The 21,075-nt window shown below is 32.0% G+C and overlaps 1 protein-coding gene across 1 annotated transcript; it reads left to right on the top strand.

The window, feature by feature from the left end:
• Nucleotides 1-46: 46 nt before the first annotated feature.
• LOC134714392 (phenylalanine--tRNA ligase alpha subunit-like) lies at nt 47-19,955 on the top strand. Its single transcript, XM_063575637.1, has 12 exons — nt 47-265; nt 2,183-2,320; nt 3,135-3,236; nt 3,647-3,765; nt 6,438-6,530; nt 8,726-8,854; nt 9,270-9,385; nt 9,877-9,967; nt 13,336-13,435; nt 14,179-14,425; nt 17,632-17,746; nt 19,239-19,955. The coding sequence occupies exons 1-12, from the start codon at nt 125-127 to the stop codon at nt 19,345-19,347; spliced, it is 1,500 nt and encodes a 499-aa protein (XP_063431707.1). The 5' UTR covers nt 47-124; the 3' UTR covers nt 19,348-19,955.
• Nucleotides 19,956-21,075: the final 1,120 nt, after the last annotated feature.

Genomic DNA, 21,075 nt, shown 5'->3' with positions numbered 1-21,075 from the left:
ACCACTTGCATATTGATCTTGATACAAACAACTCGCAAAAAAAACCAATTAATTTCTTATTTGCAGAATATTTTTTTTGGAAACTAGCACTTTTACAGGACCGCAGAAACGCATAAGCGACAACATGGCCGAGACTCTGGCCGAAGTGGTTTTACAGCATGTTGATAAAAAGGGTCATATAAATTCACTTGAACTAGCAACAGAGTTGAAAGAAGACCACCAAAAAATTGTTGGGGCCATAAAGAGTCTTCAGTCATTTGGAGAGGTGATACCTTTATTCGAAACCAACACATAATAATCCTGCAAGCGAAAAATATCAGATGATGCAATAAATGAATCATTCTGTTATTGTACAGGCCCTATTGTAAATGTGTATGTTATTTCCTTATGTATTAAGCTTACTTTATAGACAGTCCAAGTTCACTCATCAGTCCGTCCAAGTTGTCCCATTTCCTTAGTTCACTTTTTCAAAGCTGTGTAATATGAGGCAGGCAAAATTTACCTGTGAAAAGGGACAAGTCTGTATGATTAATTTTTTTTAAACTTCAAAATCTGAAACGGATATATAGTCCAGTCAATCTAGCATAAATGTGACCCTAACCTGAAAGTAATTGCAACAGAAGATTTTTAAGTTTTAATCTTTAGGCTGTACTTAGGCACCCTGCACAATAATAACATACATTGTACTTCCCAGTGTCTAAGTGGTCCTCTGGTGTTGGGTTGGGTATTTGTCCATGGTGGTGGGTTGTACATAAATCCTATTAGGGAGTGTTCATAGATACCACAGTACCCTGGAAGCTTCTGATGGGAGCTCCTAATAATGAAGGTATCAACCAGAACATGCATACCAGTGTTCCAGCTAGGTTTTCAAAAGGGCAGGGTGCCAAATCTGAAAAAGGGCATTTAACGCGTGATATGATAATATGAAAAGGGCATATTTTTATAAAAGATGTTAATCAAACATTTGTGTTTATTTGTTGAATCATAGGTTATACAAGAACAACATCATTAGCCCATATATAACTCTATCTTTCTACTTTTAAGGCTGAAAAAACTTGTCAGGCAGCTTGTCACACAAGCTTTTTTTTCATTGCTTGGCACAGTTATATGCACTGTTTATGCAGTATGTTTTGAAAGGTGACCTGTTTGATACTGTTTCTATGGTCTGCCACATTTTACCAGTTTCACCTTTCTACCCCTGCTGTGCTTAATGGCAATACAGCACAAAACAGCTGTGCTCAGTAAATTCACAATTTTAGGATATAAAGCAACAGTAAAAAATTGTATCAAAAATAAAGAATAGAGAAAAAGATGACCAAGGCACCCTACCAACACTAATACTAAGACCCTCTTTAACTTTTCCCATAACTGAAAATAAATACCTAAACATATAATTCTTAAGCAAGAAGTATGTAGACATATTTAAGAATATTTAAATGGGTTACTCAATGCTATAAAAAAAAATCAGATTGAGTTATCTTTCTTTATTCGGGTGTGCTCCTTCTTTGGAGGATTATAAACAGTACGTAAATATGATGTAAATATGATCACAATATGGCGGCCGATTTTGTCATTTTCGTATCAAAAATGAAGGCAGTCAATGACAAATACGTCTGAATTTTCTGTTTATTTTACGGCAAACAAGTAAAACAATGTCTTCAACGAGTTTATCATGGTTTTCCAACTTTCTGTCATTACGTGTCCTCCATGAAACTACGGTAAACATCGCAAATTGTGCCCAAGTTGTTGTTTGCACATATCTTCAAAGATAATTGCCTACTGACCAATTCTATTTGAATGAATTAATGTTAATGATCATTAACGACCCATCCAATAAACGGATTACCTAAAACAACAGATTATGACACCAGTTGTAACCATTGATTAGCTTGGGGTCGTAAACAAAGTCATAAACTTTTCCCCAGGTAAAATTTAGTAATTAGCGCATCATATCAATACAAACAAATTAATATGCAATCGATGTTCAAAAAAGGCAGGGCGCCCTGGAAACTGTAAAAAGGGCACAGGGCGCCACTCAGAAAAGGGCGGGCGCCGCGCCCTCTGAAAACGGCCTAGCTGGAACACTGCATACTTTAGCGACAAGAAAGTTTATATAATTTTAAAGCATTTGTCCTCAGCATAGCTAACATATATACTAAACTTCATAATTCTGTATTTACAGTTAATAAAAGCAGAACAGATAGTTAATAAAAGATGGGAATTAACTGATGAAGGAAGAGATGTAGCCACTAACGGAAGTCATGAAGCCAGGGTGTACTATGCCATCCCTGATGCTGGTACTTCACAAGCACAAATTATGGTATGTATCAATCTGCTTACCAAGTCAAATCAAAGTTGTTAATCTGTAAATATAAATAAGAAGATATTGCAAGAGTGGCAATGAGACACCTCTCCATCCAAGTCACAATATGTAAAAATTAAAGGTACATGTAAAAGAACGACCTTCAACACAGAGCCTTGTTTTTAAAAATTAATTATTTTGTTTTTGTTAGTGGATTAGGATGATTTTGCAGATGCATCTTACTCGTATGAACTTGTTGAGATGCAAAAGAACATGTATGTCTACCAGTTTAAATACTCATCTCAATACTTTATTACAAGAGTAAAACATTTATCAGTTCCACTAAACACAAACAATAATAATACCACATCTCAATACTTTATACTGTTACAAGAATGAATTTAAAACAAATGTTTAATGTAATGTGTTTCACTAATCAGTCATAATCCACTTCATATTTCTAGGACATATAATTTCAAAATCGAAAGTAGCATAATCAATTCTTGAAGAATTTGCTTTGTTGACTTTAGCTGTAAATATATATATGAAATTTACAGTTTTAATAAATCATCAAATGTGAAAAAAATTCTTTGGCCTTCAGTTATCATGTATGGTGTCAAGTTGTCGCCAACTAATTTTGAGAGGTTTTCTTACTTACAAAATATATTCAAATTATATTTTTCTACCTGCATCATGCAAGACAAGTGACCTCAATATTTTACCTGAATAACAAATATTCAGTTGTAATCTAGACTGACCTTTATACATAGTTGATCCAAGATATATGTTTAAATACATACATTATTAAAATTTTCAATGCTTGTACTTACAGAAAACTGTACCTAATGCAAAGATAGGATTCAGTAAAGCTATGCAGGCAGGATGGATCGTGATGGATAAAAAGGCTGAAGGAGGACCCAAGGTCAACAAAAAGGTAAGATTAGAATAGAACACTAATTTGGTCTTGTACTTATTTATAAGTGCTCTTCTTTTCATGATTATCTGGATTCCTGAAAATCTCAACAGTGGGTTTTACTCATTGATTGACTCAGAAAATAAAAAATTCTGTCATCATAGATTACCATTATTGGTCTTACTGGAAATCTTAATAATGTGCAATACCTTCATACGTACATTTTACATGTTGACAGTTACATTATCAGTTTTCAAACAGAATAAGATACATTAAAAATATATGTTTGGAATTACTTGCATGAGTCTTTCAAGTAACAAAAAAAAATTCTGAAATTTCCCCTTTATTAAAAAGATCACAAAAAGAAATTATAATCAAAAGAAGACTTTTATAAGCTTATATGACATGTTCTTCCTGTTTCTTTTTTCCAGGCTGACAAAATAGAAGATGTTATTCAGAAGAACCTTGTGAAACTTCAACAGGATCAAACAGATTCCCTAACAGATGAGCAAAAGGCTGAATACAAGAAGAGAAAACTTATTACCGAAGTGTAAGTTTATTGTTTATTTACACTCATAGATGAGATTTGTTTTATGATTGATAGTGATATAAAATATTAAGGATGTCTGCTTGTCATGTTTTGGAAATTTTGTCAGATTTTCCAAAAAGTCTCGTTTTATCCATTTGAATGACTTAAAAATGTTTGCACATGGACCCTCATTTTTATAAATCTTTGAATATAAATGTAAACTTATAAGCCATTTGTAAAAGTCTTATAAAATGTTATTTATTTCTATATAGTTTTTGAGAACTTTAATTGATCAATGGTAAAGCTATGAAAAATCCAGAGAGAACATTTTCACGCTAAAATTTCAATGGCTAATAGCTCGAAAACAATCACATTGACCCCTATATTAATCCCCTATCAATATATACTAGTGTTATAGAAAGCTATTTATTTTGAAACTGAGCAACAAACTCCTTAAATTACCTATCACAATTCTTGCAAAATTCAACAGTTTTGCAATTTTGGCTTTATCAAATCACAATCCGCTTTAAACTTTTGAAATTCAGTCACAACAATAATCAGAAGTGGATTGAAATTCAATGAAGACATGAAAACTGCATTTGTAATTTTTGCAATTGAGTTTTTAAATAAAGAACTGATCTTTATTGACATGAAAAGTATATCCTCTTTTGAAAATTTGCTGTTTGTTAAATTTTATCATTGTTACGGTCATTTATTTAAAAAAAAAATTGTTTGGTATGTTTTTGAAATAGCTTACTTCTATATGTCGTGTTTAGTTTTTTGTGTCTTTCATTTCAGCCATTCTTCAGTAACTCAATTTTAGTTTCAATTATGCTAAAAAGACTTTACAGACAACAACAATCACTTTATTTTTAGCTCACCTGGCCCGAAGGGCCAAGTGAGCTTTTCTCATCACTTGGCGTCCGTCGTCCGTCGTCGTTAACTTTTACAAAAATCTTCTCCTCTGAAACTACTGGGCCAAATCAAACCAAACTTGGCCACAATCATCATTGGGGTATCTAGTTTAAAAAATGTGTGGCGTGACCCGGTCAACCAACCAAGATGGCCGCCACGGCTAAAAATAGAACATAGGGGTAAAATGCAGTTTTTGGCTTATAACTCAAAAACCAAAGCATTTAGAGCAAATCTGACATGGGATAAAAATGTTTATCAGGTCAAGAACTATCTGCCCTGAAATTTTCAGATGAATCGGTCAATCGGTTGTTGGGTTGCTGCCCCTGAATTGGTAATTTTGAAGAAATTTTGCTGTTTTTGGTTATTATCTTGAATATTATTATAGTTAGAGATAAACTGTAAACAGCAATAATGTTCAGCAAAGTAAGATCTACAAATAAGTCAACATGACCAAAATGGTCAGTTGACCCGTTTAGGAGTTATTGCCCTTTATAGTCAATTTTTAACCATTTTTCGTTAATTAAAGTAATCTTTTACAAAAATCTTCTCCTCTGAAACTACTTGGCCAAATTAATCCAAACTTGGTCACAATCATCTTTGGGGTATCTAGTTTAAAAAATGTGTGGCGTGACCTGGTCAACCAACCAAGATGGCCGCCACGGCTAAAAATAGAACATAGGGGTAAAATGCAGTTTTTGGCTTATAACTCAAAAACCAAAGCATTTTGAGGAAATCTGACATGGGATAAAAATGTTTATCAGGTCAAGAACTATCTGCCCTGAAATTTTCAGATGAATCGGTCAATCGGTTGTTGGGTTGCTGCCCCTGAATTGGTAATTTTGAGGAAATTTTGCTGTTTTTGGTTATTATCTTGAATATTATTATAGATAGAGATAAATTGTAAACAGCAATAATGTTCAGCAAAGTAAGATCTACAAATAAGTCAACATGATCAAAATGGTCAGTTGACCCCTTTAGGAGTTATTGCCCTTTATAGTCAATCTTTAACCATTTTTCATAAATCTAAGTAATCTTTTACAAAATCTCCACTGAAACTACTAGGCCACAATCACCTTTGGGGTATCTAGTTTGAAAAATGTGTCCGATGACCTGGCCATTCAACCAAGATGGCCGCCACGGCTAAAAATAGAACATAGGGGTAAAATGCAGTTTTTTGCTTATAACTATGAAACCAAAGCATCTAGAGCAAATCTGACAAGAAGTTAAATTGTTAATCAAGTCAATATCTATCTGCCCTGAATTTTTCAGATGAATTGGACAACTGGTTGTTGGGTTGCTGCCCTCCAATTGGTAATTTTTAAAGAAATTTTGCCGTTTTTGGTTATTATCTTGAATACTATTATAGATAGCGATAAACTGTAAACAGCAATAATGTTCAGCAAAGTAAGATCTACAAATAAGTCAACATGACCTAAATGGTCAATTGACCCCTTAAGGAGTTATTGCCCTTTATAGTCAATTTTTAACAATTTTCATTAATTTGGTAAATTTATGTAAATTTTTACCAAATATAGTTCTCTGTTACTAATGGGCAAAGTTCATGATAGATATAATTGTAAGAAGCAAAATCGTTCAGTAAAGTAAGAACTTCAAACACATCACCATCACCAAAATACAATTTTGTCATGAATCCATTTGTGTCCTTTGTTTAATATGCACATAGACCAAGGTGAGCGACACAGGCTCTTTAGAGCCTCGAGTTAAAATTGAAATTTAAAGGATAACAAATTGAATACATGTTTATCTATTTTTTGCAGAAAAATAACTAGGTATGAGATCAAGAAGGGAGATAACTTCAGTCTTACCATAGAGAAACCAGAAGTTGATCTGACACCAGAAATGTTACAAAGGTATAAATATTTAATTGATTTCATCTCTTTATGACATAAAATTATACTTAAAAATTAGAAGAAAATTTAAAAAAACATTAAACAGTACAACAGTTAACATGAAATCAACAACTGAGAAGATATAGGTACATATAAAGACATACAACAAATGGTCTAGATTACATGTAAATGTAGATTCAGACACAAAAAACATTTGTCTATTTAGACTATTGTTATGAACAGGTATTGAAAGTAATTGATATTCATATGAAAGTAAAGTGATGTGGTATAATTGGCAATGAGACAACTATCCATCATGATAAAAAAAACGAAGATGTGGTCAGATTCAGGTCACTTTACAGCCTTCAACAATGAACAAACCATACATTACAGTAAGCTATATACATACATGTGATGGACTGTGAAACTCAGATCTGACAGGAGATTTGGAAATTTTGGTCAGGAGATTAGGACTCAGATCAGGAGGTTTTTTATCGACATAATTTTTGTCGTAAATGTAACCATATGAAGTAGAAATTGTGTTTTTTCTACAAATTGTAATATGTTTAAAGTACCCTTATTGCCTTTCTATTTGAATAAAATAAAATATTAAAAAGAATCTGTTTCCTGTTTAGTTTTGTTTTGTTTTTGATAAATGATTGTTCACTGCTTCCAAATAAATCATTATATTTATCTATCTTTTCTGTACAGATTTTTATTCATGTCTCCATCTCCTTATCATTGGTAAATGTATAGACAAATAAGAAAGAAATAAGCTCTACATGTTTGTTTGCAACATCATAAATTAATTTAAAAAATAACAAACACTAACAGTAGTACTGCATGGCTTTTAAACATTATGAAAGTCTTATTTGTAGAAAACTTAAAAAGACTTAAACATTGTAAAATGTTTTGCTATTTCTAGCTTACACAATAAAATCTTATATATTCTAACATCTACAATTCTCAAACCCCAAGGTTTTATAATCCCAATTAGACTAACTAGAAATTTATTAGTCTAAATGTACATATTGTATATTCCAATCACATAAATGATAAACAGATTTATAATATACACTTCAATTTAATCCTTGAAAGGAGGTCTAGATTGCTAAAATAATTTATAAATTTATATTTTTTTATTTGTCCCAAAAAATTTAAATTCATTTAATCAACATGATTATTTGATTAAAATATTTATCATTTATAGTCTTTTTACAATTTACATTTTTAAAAGCAAAATAACTGAAAACAGGATAAAACAAAGGGAAGTAACAAAAATGTATTTCAATATTCCCAATACACATCGTTTTTATAACACAACGGCAGTTAGCCAGAGGTAAACATTGTTGATTACCAGTATGCTTGACACCCCAGCTGTCAAGTGAAGCCAATTAATATACATCTTCTTTGATGTACAGGTAAAATTTAACACAGGTGTCAATTACACCCGTACAGTAGTAAGAAATGATCAAATATGGCGTCTGAAAATTTTCATTCATGAAATATTTCATACACGGGAGTTTTTTCTCCTGAACGGGAGGACGGGAGGAGACCCCTGAAAACGGGAGTTTTGTACTCCCGTCGGGAGGTTCACATGTATGTATATAAAAAAGACAGTGTGACTAAACATGTTAAACATAGACGGTACAGGGAAAAACTATTCTTAATTTCTTTTTTCTGATGTTTTTTATAGGCAGCATGTTATGTTAAACAAAACATGCCGACTATAAATAAAGCTTTGAATTGAATAGGTAGACAGTCTTAAAGAATATCATTTTATTTAATTTTTACCTCAATTACAAAGGAAAAAAAACCAATTTTCTTTTTTTATGACCCATTTATGGGCTCTTTGTTTTTTGGTCTATGCATATGTTTGTTCGTTCGTCGGCTGTCCTGCTTCAGGTTACTGTCCCACTTCAGATTAAAGTTTTTGGTCAAGGTAGTTTTTGATAAAGTTGATGTTTGATCAACTAGAAACTTAGTACACATGTTCCTTATGATATGATCTTTCTAATTTTAATGCCAAATTAGAATTTTTACCCCAATTTCATGATACACTAAACATAGAAATTGATAGTGTGAATGGGGTATCCATGTACTGTGGACAATATATTGTTACTCTTTAAATATTTTAAGACAGTTAAAAGAGTGAAAGAGATTCAAAAGATTATTTAAAGACAGAACCTGTAGAACATTCTCTTTTTTCATTTCAGTGGTTCATGGAAAACTAAAAATTTCAAGGAATATAACTTTGATGCTTTAGGTATTCCACCAAATGGTGGCCATTTACATCCATTGCTGAAGGTCAGAGCAGCTTACAGACAGATCTTCTTAGAAATGGGGTATTTACATTTATAACAGTCAATAAATATTAACTTTTTTACATATGACACAGTACTCTTGAATGACAAATACTGTTCATTTTTACATCTTTTGAATGTGGCAGAAAAAACTTTTTTCATAGAATCCAGAAAAAGAAAGGAAGAAGTAATTTTAAAATCACAGATAAAATGTATTTTAGCACAAACTGTATATATAAATAATGTTTAGGGATATAGGATAAATGCATAAAAAAGACTTAATTGTGAACTATGTATCCACTTTACAATAATAAGATATTGTAGTTGGGTTAATTAAACATACATTGAAAGTAACTTATACTGAAAAGTTGATCCATTATTTATAGATAATTAAAATAGACTTTCTTTATGTTTTTGTATGTACAGCATCTTATGAGATTGTCATATAATATTTCAGTTTCACAGAGATGCCAACCAATAACTTTGTTGAGAGTTGTTTCTGGAATTTTGATGCACTTTTCCAACCTCAACAGCATCCTGCCAGAGACGCCCATGACACCTTCTTTGTATCAGGTAAATTTGAATACACAGACACACTTGTTTTAGTGTAATATCTTTATTGATGTAATTCTCCTTACACAACAACATCAAGTTTTAAAACACAGTCATTAAGATGCCAACATGGATGAAATTATAAGTCAAAACTATTTTTCCATATTTGTGTTTACTAACAAAATCATTTATATGATGTTTCAAGACATAGAATTGTACCTTGTGTATTTGTGGTCTCTGTGATAGCAAATGTTACTGGACAATATTGGTGTATTCTCTGTTTCAGAATTTCAAATATATGGTTAATAATTTCCATAGTTTTAATGTGTTTAACCATTCACAACGGTTAAGAAATATTATTCCAATTTTAGATTCTTCAAAAGACAATGATGTTAGATGGATTATACAAAGTGTCCTTAGCCTTTTAAAATGGTTATGTAGTGAGCAAGAAAACTGATAATATTTTACTGTATGTAGTCTAGACTATATAATATGAATTTAATCTTTTACAGAGCCACAGGTTTCTGATATAAAACGGGTTCCTCCAGATTATTTACAAAGAGTCAAAAGAGTACATGCTGAAGGAGGTTATGGGTCTCAAGGGTAATATATCTAATATCTTATCTTGTTCAGGGTTATGGGTCTCAAGGGTAATATATCTAATATCTTATTTTGTTCAGGGTTATGGGTCTCAAGGGTAATATATCTAATATCTTATCTTGTTCAGGGTTATGGGTCTCAAGGGTAATATATATCTAATATCTTATCTTGTTCAGGGTTATGGGTCTCAAGGGTAATATATCTAATATCTTATCTTGTTCAGGGTTATGGGTCTCAAGGGTAATATATCTAATATCTTATCTTGTTCAGTGTTATGGGTCTCAAGGGTAATATATCTAATATCTTATCTTGTTCAGTGTTATGGGTCTCAAGGGTAATATATCTAATATCTTACCTTGTTCAGGGTTATGGGTCTCAAGGGTAATATATCTAATATCTTATCTTGTTCAGGGTTATGGGTCTCAAGGGTAATATATCTAATATCTTATCTTGTTCAGTGTTATGGGTCTCAAGGGTAATATATCTAATATCTTATCTTGTTCAGTGTTATGGGTCTCAAGGGTAATATATCTAATATCTTATCTTGTTCAGGGTTATGGGTCTCAAGGGTAATATATCTAATATCTTATCTTGTTCAGGGTTATGGGTCTCAAGGGTAATATATCTAATATCTTATCTTGTTCAGGGTTATGGGTCTCAAGGGTAATATATCTAATATCTTATCTTGTTCAGTGTTATGGGTCTCAAGGGTAATATATCTAATATCTTACCTTGTTCAGGGTTATGGGTCTCAAGGGTAATATATCTAATATCTTATCTTGTTCAGGGTTATGGGTCTCAAGGGTAATATATCTAATATCTTATCTTGTTCAGGGTTATGGGTCTCAAGGGTAATATATCTAATATCTTATCTTGTTCAGGGTTATGGGTCTCAAGGGTAATATATCTAATATCTTATCTTGTTCAGGGTTATGGGTCTCAAGGGTAATATATCTAATTTCTTATCTTGTTCAGGGTTATGGGTCTCAAGGGTAATATATCTAATATCTTATCTTGTTCAGGGTTATGGGTCTCAAGGGTAATATATCTAATATCTTATCTTGTTCAGGGTTATGGGTCTCAAGGGTAATATATATCTAATATCTTATCTTGTTCAGGGTTATGGGTCTCAAGGGTAATATATCTAATATCTTATCTTGTTCAGGGTTATGGGTCTCAAGGGTAATATATCTAATATCTTATCTTGTTCAGTGTTATGGGTCTCAAGGGTAATATATCTAATATCTTATCTTGTTCAGTGTTATGGGTCTCAAGGGTAATATATCTAATATCTTACCTTGTTCAGGGTTATGGGTCTCAAGGGTAATATATCTAATATCTTATCTTGTTCAGGGTTATGGGTCTCAAGGGTAATATATCTAATATCTTATCTTGTTCAGTGTTATGGGTCTCAAGGGTAATATATCTAATATCTTATCTTGTTCAGTGTTATGGGTCTCAAGGGTAATATATCTAATATCTTATCTTGTTCAGTGTTATGGGTCTCAAGGGTAATATATCTAATATCTTATCTTGTTCAGGGTTATGGGTCTCAAGGGTAATATATCTAATATCTTATCTTGTTCAGGGTTATGGGTCTCAAGGGTAATATATCTAATATCTTATCTTGTTCAGTGTTATGGGTCTCAAGGGTAATATATCTAATATCGTACCTTGTTCAGGGTTATGGGTCTCAAGGGTAATATATCTAATATCTTATCTTGTTCAGGGTTATGGGTCTCAAGGGTAATATATCTAATATCTTATCTTGTTCAGGGTTATGGGTCTCAAGGGTAATATATCTAATATCTTATCTTGTTCAGGGTTATGGGTCTCAAGGGTAATATATCTAATATCTTATCTTGTTCAGGGTTATGGGTCTCAAGGGTAATATATCTAATATCTTATCTTGTTCAGGGTTATGGGTCTCAAGGGTAATATATCTAATATCTTATCTTGTTCAGGGTTATGGGTCTCAAGGGTAATATATCTAATATCTTATCTTGTTCAGGGTTATGGGTCTCAAGGGTAATATATCTAATATCTTATCTTGTTCAGGGTTATGGGTCTCAAGGGTAATATATCTAATATCTTATCTTGTTCAGTGTTATGGGTCTCAAGGGTAATATATCTAATATCTTATCTTGTTCAGTGTTATGGGTCTCAAGGGTAATATATCTAATATCTTATCTTGTTCAGTGTTATGGGTCTCAAGGGTAATATATCTAATATCTTATCTTGTTCAGTGCAGACAACATGAAATTCCTCGGAACGTCCTACAAATTCGGTGAATAATTGATCGGTCTGGTATAATTTTGTTGAATTCAGGTTGGAATGTCAGGTGTTTTTTTCATGGATTTTTCTAACTTTCTCGCAAAATTCCCAAACAATCTCAAAATTCAATTTTACCTTTATTATTCATGACAGCGATGTTTATTTTGTTCAACTGCTAGCTTTATGCCGAAAATCGCCAACAAGTAATGTATAAATCTGGGTAAAACATATCTGACTGACAAAAGCAACAATGACTGCCATCATTGGCACAACCGAATATGAAGACAATACTGGATCAGATTCCGGGAATGGATAAGGCTAATCTTGGTTTCCTGATCAATACAATAAATAAAAAATTTAAAAAATCCAAGCAAGTCACAAAATTCAGCTATGAAATATAAACACTAGCACTAGAATTGAAATTCAAAAGATATATGAAAAAGAAAGAAGAAACAGGAAGTAATATTTTATTCAGAAACTCTAAATTATGTTGAGTTCACAAACATGTCAAAATCTAATAAAATGTGACATTACTTTTCTTTATCACTGAAATGCATTCAAGCAATTGTTCACAATTTTCATGACAAAATACCTTGTTTTTGTGCATTTTGGAGAGAAGTAGGGCACAACAAGTCATAAGTTTGTTGTATTTTTTCGGCTAATATACATGTACAATAAGATGAAAAAAAATGGGTCTGGTAAAAGTTTATTTGGTCTGGTAAAGCTAGGTTGTTTACCAAACTGAATGTCCTGTAAAAAGAAAATTCATTTGCGTAGTCTGCAGTGTGGGGACAAACATATCATAATATCTTATATCTTGTCTTGTTCAGTGTGGTTATCAATGATTACGTCATATCTGATTCCCTTCATGCTCTTGTTATTGCTGAGTTTAATTTGAAAGATTCATAATTTTTTAGACATTGATTGGATATTTTAAACTTGATTTACCTGAATTTAAACATTTAATATTTTGTTAATTGTGGAATTGATATGACGCACACAAAAAGTTAATACTTCAGCATACATAACATAATATTTTTTTCCATGTATAAGTTAGATAGAATACTTTTGCATACATAACATCAATTCTTTCATAGGTATAAGGTAGAATGGAAAACAGAAGAAGCAGAGAAAAATATACTGAGAACTCATACTACAGCTGTCAGTGCTAGAATGCTGTATAAATTAGCTCAACAGGTTGGTTGATTGATATGTATAAATGAACTTTAAATGTTTATGCTGACAACCTTGATAATACGAGGGCTTGAAATAGAATGCAATCATGCGAAATGCAAATATAGAATAGGTTATATATTGTAATTTGCTATATATATCTATTAATGAACTAAAAAATGAATGAAAAACAAATTTGTAACAAACCATCAAATGACAACCACTAAATTACAGGCTTCTGTTCAACAACAAGCATAGTCCACACTGAATAGTCAGCTATAAAAGTTCCCAAAATCAAATATGCATAGCAATTCAAACTAGAAAACTAACTGCCTAATTTTAAAATAAAAAAAAAATTGAACAAAAAGGAATATGTATCACAGCAACAAGCAACAACCACTGAATTACGGGCTTTTTACTTTGGAAGGCACATACATTAAGAAACCTGTGTACTTTCAAGAACTCTTGCACAATCTCTTTGATGGCTCCATAGAACAAATTCTGCACCTATCCAACAAACCATTGTTTTCATATGGCAGTCACCATGTTTGCACCTATCCAACTTAAAATTGAGAATGGAAATTGGGAGTATGCATATTTTTTTTTAATTTGAGGTTTCTCATGACTTTAATACAATTATTTATCAACCCAGAGATTTGATATTCACCCTCTGCCTATGTACAGCTTATTATTTTATACTTTTAGCGTATAATAATGTTATGAGAGTAGGTTTAAGATAATAATGATGACAAATAATTTGTTTTCAGGAAACATTCACACCAGTGAAATATTTTTCAATAGACCGAGTGTTCAGAAATGAGACGACTGACGCTACACATCTAGCAGAATTCCACCAGATTGAAGGGGTTGTAGCAGATTATGGATTAACATTAGGAAATTTAATGGGCATTATTGAAGAATTCTTTAAAAAATTGAACATTACAAAGTTACGTTTCAAACCAACCTATAATCCATATACAGAACCAAGTATGGAACTATTCAGTTACCATGAAGGTAAAAATATAATCTGTATACTGCAAAATCACTTATTAATTAGGGTTCTGATCTGCATAGATTGAGGCAGTTTGGATTTTTACTTGATTTTATCTAGATAATGGGTTCCACTATACACACAAAATCCTATAAAAAATTGAAAAGTATGATAATGTGTTATAGTTTAAATATGATGTTTAATTGTTATATTTAAAAAATAAAGTGAACAGATGTTTAGTACATGAACATGTAAATATATTTTTTATTGAGACTGTCCAATATTTTAAAGTATAAATAGAAAATGTATTTTTAGGCAGTTAAGCTGCCTTATGCGAGCACCCTGGATTTGTGTGCTACCCAATAAATGCTGAAATACGTGCCATTGTTATAATCTAGCTGGCTACTACATTATTTAACAGTTATTGGACAGTTTTTTCATACTTTTCATTCTGGATTACAAAAAATATGACCAGAAAAACCTTAAATGATCGTCGATTTTCCCAAAAGTTTTGAGGTGCACAGGAAGTAGAGCACATTAGGAATCCTTATGTAGTTTAATTATTATCCCCTGAGCTTTTGGCTAAGATGTCAAAGAACAAATGTATGAAATATTTAATCGCCGAAAATCTCTTAAAGACAAGTAGTTAAGATTTCCCAAATTGCAAAAGTCGTAGGAATATTGTTTGTTGTCAATACGTAGTCAACTACGTACAACTGATCACGCTGTTGGCGGCAATTTTGAATTAGAAGACGAAATTTTCGTATCTTTTCAATTTGGACACAGGGGTTCAAATTAGCGGTGGTCCGAGGTCTGCGACCTTCCAATTTTGCAGTCGTATTTTCTACTTGGTTACTAGCTATGCATGCTATGCCCGACATACCTTGAAAGAAAATTAAAAAAAAACTTTCTTCTTCTGGAAGTTCTTCCCGTTACGAGTCGCAAACGTTTGCAAACATTTTTACCAAAGTTTACTAATAAACGATCTCAAATTTATTTGTATCATTACTATTCATGACAGCGATGTTCAATTTGTTCAACTGCGAGCTTTATACAGAAAATCGCCGATGAATAATGTGTAAATCCGAGTAAAATCGTATCTCACTATCTGTCAAAAAACAACATTGTAAATAAAATGGCTGCCGCGAGATAACAATATCAGATCCGATTCCGGAAGCGGATAAGGGTAATCCCGTTTTTTTTAACTAAAAAAATACAGACAGGTGACAAAATACATTCTATGCATGGTGAATAAATATAAACACTAGAATTAAAAACCAAAAGATATCTGACTCTCAGATATTTGTAAAAGAAAGAAAAAGCAGAAAATATTTTGTACACCAATTTTAATGTCAAAATCCAATACAATGTGACAGCTGTGAACAGTTTATCTAACAGTTTTATTTTTTTTATCAGTGATATTAAAATGTTGGTAATGCATGTTAAATACTTTTCAAGTTAAACATATTACTGCAATTTCAAGGGGTATTTTTTTCTTCTCAATTTTGATAGGCCAGTTAAAAAAGCTGGAAGTTTCTTATATAAAAAAAGATGTGGTATGATTGCCAATGAGACAACTATCCACAAGAGACCAAAATGACCAAAACTTGGTAACGGAATTTATAACGGTCGAGATCCACAATTTAAACAATACATATTTATGTATGGGACAATATTACAAATCAAATGAATTATAAGGGGCGTCCCAATGGTCACTGTACACCCTCCTGTTTGAGAACTTGGAAAAATTCGAGATCATCACCCCTTAACCATGTTAAACATATATACTCATGTATAAAAGAGGGACGAAAGATACCAAAGGGACAGTCAAACTCATAAATCTAAAACAAGCTGACAAAGCCATGGCTAAAAATGAAAAAGACAAACAGAAAAACAATAGTACACATGACACAACATAGAAAACTAAAGAATAAACAACACGAACCCCAATACGAATATAAGACTATATAACAAATCAAATGAAATATAGGGGAAGTCCCTGTGGTCACCCTACCCCTCATGTTTAAGAACTTTGAAACAGTTGGGATCCCCAAATCTAAATTAAATGAAATATAGGGGGAGTCCCTGCAGTCACCTTATTGAGAAATTGGAAACAGTCGAGATCCCCACCTTTAAATTAAACCATATATATTCATGTATGAGAACTAATCAAACGAAATATAGGGAGAGTCCTTAGGGTCACCCTACCCACTCCTGTTTGATAACTTAGAAACAGATGAGATCCCCTACCCTCAACCATATATATTCATGTATTGGACAATATAACAAATCAAACGAAATAAAGGGGAAGTCACTTGGGTCCCCCTCCCCCTCCTGTTTGAAAACTTGATAACGGTTGAGATCCCCATCCATAAACCATATATATTCGCGTATGGACAATATAAAAAATCAAATGAAAAATAGGGGTAGTCCCTAGGGTCACCCCACACCCTATTGTGTGTGTTTTGAGAACTTGTAAAAGATTGAGATACCACCGCCTAAATGATATTTATTCCTGTTTGTCATTTCAAAAAAGATTGAATGACATACAAGGTCAATCTCATAGGCGACACATATGCATATCACTTTGCTAGACCCTAACACCTGTCATTTTATTCCAAACTTAGACATCATGGACTTGGGGTGAAGGTGGGAGTCATTTACATTTATCAGTCAGACCTCACCATTGATCCCTGTAGTAGTAAACATTTGTCTGATTTGTGTCTCATAACTTTTGTACTGTACAACACAAACTCATTTTTCTTTCCAGGGAAGCAAGTACATTCATACTTTTACAAGCTCATACTTAAGCCAACTTGAACTACTAACAGTCAACTAATACGAACAATTACAATCAACTAGAAGAACTGCAATCATTGCAAATTTGTACCACTGCTGACTCATGACCATTCGTGGTCATGTGCGTTTCTATTGAAAACCTTGATAAAATATGAATTATTTGCTTTAATGATTAATTCATTAAATGAACATCAATGTACAATTATATATGAATGTTTAATGTTTGTTCTTTTAAATCTTTAAAAAAAAATGAAGCAACATTGCCACATTTTTCATATTTATGTTTGCCTTGGTTTTTGGTTAACTGCCTACAGTGCTTACAGCGCTTTGATTATTTTAATGCTGACAGTCAATTGCATGGTTAGTAAAGCTTTGTATTTTAAGACTGCATATACAGTAGAACTAAAGAGACTTGAATTTTTATTGATAGGTTTGAAGAAGTGGGTTGAAATAGGAAATTCTGGAATTTTCCGACCAGAGATGTTGTTACCTATGGGGCTACCTGAGGGTGTGTCTGTTATAGCATGGGGACTCTCATTGGAAAGGTAAGGACACAAATAAAGTTATTACTTTCGTAAATTTTTATAAAATTAAAAAAAAAAGATATGTAAAAGTCAGTGAGGCAGCTACCTAATAATTTAAAAACAAAAAAAATCATCAACATCATTTGTACTTAAGTTGGAATAGAATTAATTTTTTGGTTGACAGGTAATACTGCACCAAAAAAAATAGTAACTTAAGGTGGTACCCAACACTTTAAATAGTAACTTAAGGTGGTACCCAACACTTTAAATAAAATTAATTTGGCTCGTTTAATTTTCTTGAAATTTTGACAAAGCATTAACTTTGCCCCTTTGACAAGTACACGGATGCCCCACTGGCACTATCATTTTCCATGTTCCATGAACAGTGAAATTGGGTCAAAAGTCTAACTTGGCTTTAAAATTAGAAAGATCATATCATAAGCAGCAAGTGTACTAAGTTTCAAGTTGATTGGACTTCAGCTTCATCAAAAACTACCTTGACCAAAAACTTTAACCTGAAACTCCCATTTTCATTTTCTATGTTCAGTTGACCGTGAAATTGGGGTAAAAAGTCTAATTTGGCTTTAAAATTAAAAGTTCATATCATAAGCAACAAGTGTACTAAGTTTCTAGTTGATTGAACTTCAGCTTCATCAAAAACTTTAACCTGCGGACCAGAAAACATAATGCCCCTCTACTATCGTAGGTGGGGCATAAAAATTAAAAATTTTAACCAACCGTTTTATCAGAAAATTACACTGGTTATATAGCAATTTGACACACCAATTTTGATCATTGAGAAGCTTAATATTACTTTTACAACACAACGTAATTAAAATGTTTAGCTGACTTTACAGAGTTATCTCCCTGTAGTGTTAGGTACCACGTCGAGAAATAAGAACAGCTTTTGAGGATTTTGATGAAAAATGATGATATAGCAACCCAATCGAACTTTTAATGATTATAAGTAGACAGTGCACATGGTTTTTTATAAATAAAAGATGCAGTGTTGTTGTCAATGTAGCTGTATCTTTAATATAATTTAAAAAAAATAAACAATGATAACATGATGCATTTGAAATCTTGTATGATGTGGTTTCTGAGAAGTAACTTTTTGTCCAAATAGACAGATTTTTTTAAAGCACTGAATTAAGGATATAAATGCATTGTCTTTATACTCCTATGGCATCAATTGGTAATTTGGTGTCGTTAGAGCTTAAATTACAATATTGTAATCTCTATTGATTCTAATAAAAATAACAGAAAACAATGTCAAATGATCATACATTTAAACTCTGTCATATGTCATTGCGATTGAGCGAATGTTTTCATGACATTAATTTTGAATTGAAGCCATGAGAATAGGTGATGGTATCCAATCAAAATGAACATTACAAACGATGTTGCATTAGAATGTATCGTGACTCTTGTATTTAAAAATGAACTGTATCACTAGATAAGTGAATCATTACAGCCCTTATCATTAAAAATGTTTTATTTTTGTTTTTTTCAGACCCACCATGATAAAATATAAAATTGATGACATCAGAACATTAATAGGACCTAAAGTAGATCTACAAATGGTTTATGATAATCCAATATGTCGAGTAGAGAAACATTAATGTACAATTAGTTTTATAGTAATTTATTAGCTCTAAATGAATAATGTGATAGCAAATTCAGACCAGTTCAATACCTATTTAACCCGGTAATTAAATGGCAGGAGTAATACAGTGTGTCATTTTTGCATAACTCGTCAGCCTTCTTTGGTATTGATGTCTTTTGGAATTCCATTGTATCTATTTGTACTAGCAAATGTAATTGGCTTAATGATTTATTGTTTTGAATACAAGATTAATATTTGGCTTTTCTATGTAAAGAAGAAATATTTTGTATTTAATTCACACCTTCTCCTGTCAGGGGTTATAATCATGTGCCATAATTGCATCTTGTAAACAAAAGTGAGATAAAGAATTTTACTCTTATCATATAAAATATGAACTAAAAATTACAATCCTCCAAAAAAGTAACCAAAATACATGTTATTCTCCTTGTTACATCAATATCAGTTTTATGTGGTGCCAATGTTTTCTAATGCAGTGAAAATCCGTGGTCTTATAAAGTAGCACTGTGAAACCATCGATATGGTAAATGCTGTAATGAGAGATCTTGAAATGAAATGTTTTTGGTTTCTATATTATGAATGTATGAATAAAAGTTGTGCAATATCTTTGTGATGTTTCTTGTTACTTTATACAGCTTTTTATAAGACCGCAAAATCAAAAAAAAATTTGGTTGTATATTGGTATCACGTTGTTGTCTTCTTCGTCAGTGTCGTTGTCATTTGATCAATCAACAAACATGGCCACTGTTATATAAAACAATCGGGAAATACAGTTTTTGGCATATATACCGGTATATAAAAAACTAAAACAGTTAAAGCAAATCTTAAATGAATAAAAATCATCATGAGGTCTAGGTATATCCTTTGTTGAATTGTCAGAAAAAATTGGACATTTCATTTAGGAGTTATTTCATCTGAAATGAAAGTTTTTATCAAAATGTCCAAAACAATAGCAGTTTGACCAGGAATTTATTACCAATACTATTTCAACTAATCGGGTGGAGCTTACATTTTAATTAACATTGGGACGTCTATTTGAAGATGTGTGTGATAAGGATAATTGCCGTTATAATTATCATTGATTTCTAATCACCTATCGGTGTCACCAAATGAATTATAACAATGACCGTAACTGGACACTTCATTGATGAGTTTATCCCAAAACACCTATCAGTAGATGGACTGGTCAATGATGAGCGAATTGTTTAAACTCCGCCCAGTCAAGTGAAATAAATCAAGTAATATCTGCATTTCAAGTTCTATTTCCTAGAATTCAGAAAATTCAGTCAACCTTTATGGAGTTAATGCCCCTGAAATATCAAATTACAAATTATAAAGTTATAAGTATTTTCTTGAAAAACCATAACAGTCTGCAAGAAATTTTAAACCGTTTAAAGTTCATAATAATAGGATCTTTGAATTTGTCAGCTTGGCAGAAATCGTCAAATGACCTCTTATAGGAGTAATATCCATTCAAAGATCTATTAAACTCATTTTGTTGTAAACTTTAAAAAAAAAAAAAATATTCTTTGGAACTACCGGGTCAAATGTAACCGAACTTTACCTGTATGTTCCTTATGCCGCTCTTGCATAAAATGAAACATAGGGGGAAATGTTTTGTCTGGTATAAAACCAGTCTAGGATTGACATAGGCAAGCAATGTGTTTAAAAAGAATCAAATTGATAATTGGCAAGTGGTCTATTGATAAACATGTCAGTGTCTATC

Source organism: Mytilus trossulus, chromosome 1 (assembly GCF_036588685.1).
Source record: "Mytilus trossulus isolate FHL-02 chromosome 1, PNRI_Mtr1.1.1.hap1, whole genome shotgun sequence".
Classification (NCBI taxonomy): domain Eukaryota; kingdom Metazoa; phylum Mollusca; class Bivalvia; order Mytilida; family Mytilidae; genus Mytilus; species Mytilus trossulus.
Note: the sequence above shows the minus strand (reverse complement) of the source record. Positions and strands in the feature narration are given on the sequence as shown.

What these genes read in the sequence shown, in the direction of transcription:
- LOC134714392 (XM_063575637.1), top strand. Translation starts at nt 125, where the DNA reads ATGGCCGAGACTCTGGCCGAAGTGGTTTTACAGCATGTTGATAAAAAG. An exon ending in AGAAAACTTATTACCGAAGT is followed by an intron (nt 3,766 to 6,437) that starts GTAAGTTTATTG and finishes TATTTTTTGCAG; the next exon opens with AAAAATAACTAGGTATGAGA. An exon ending in GGAGGTTATGGGTCTCAAGG is followed by an intron (nt 9,968 to 13,335) that starts GTAATATATCTA and finishes ATTCTTTCATAG; the next exon opens with GTATAAGGTAGAATGGAAAA.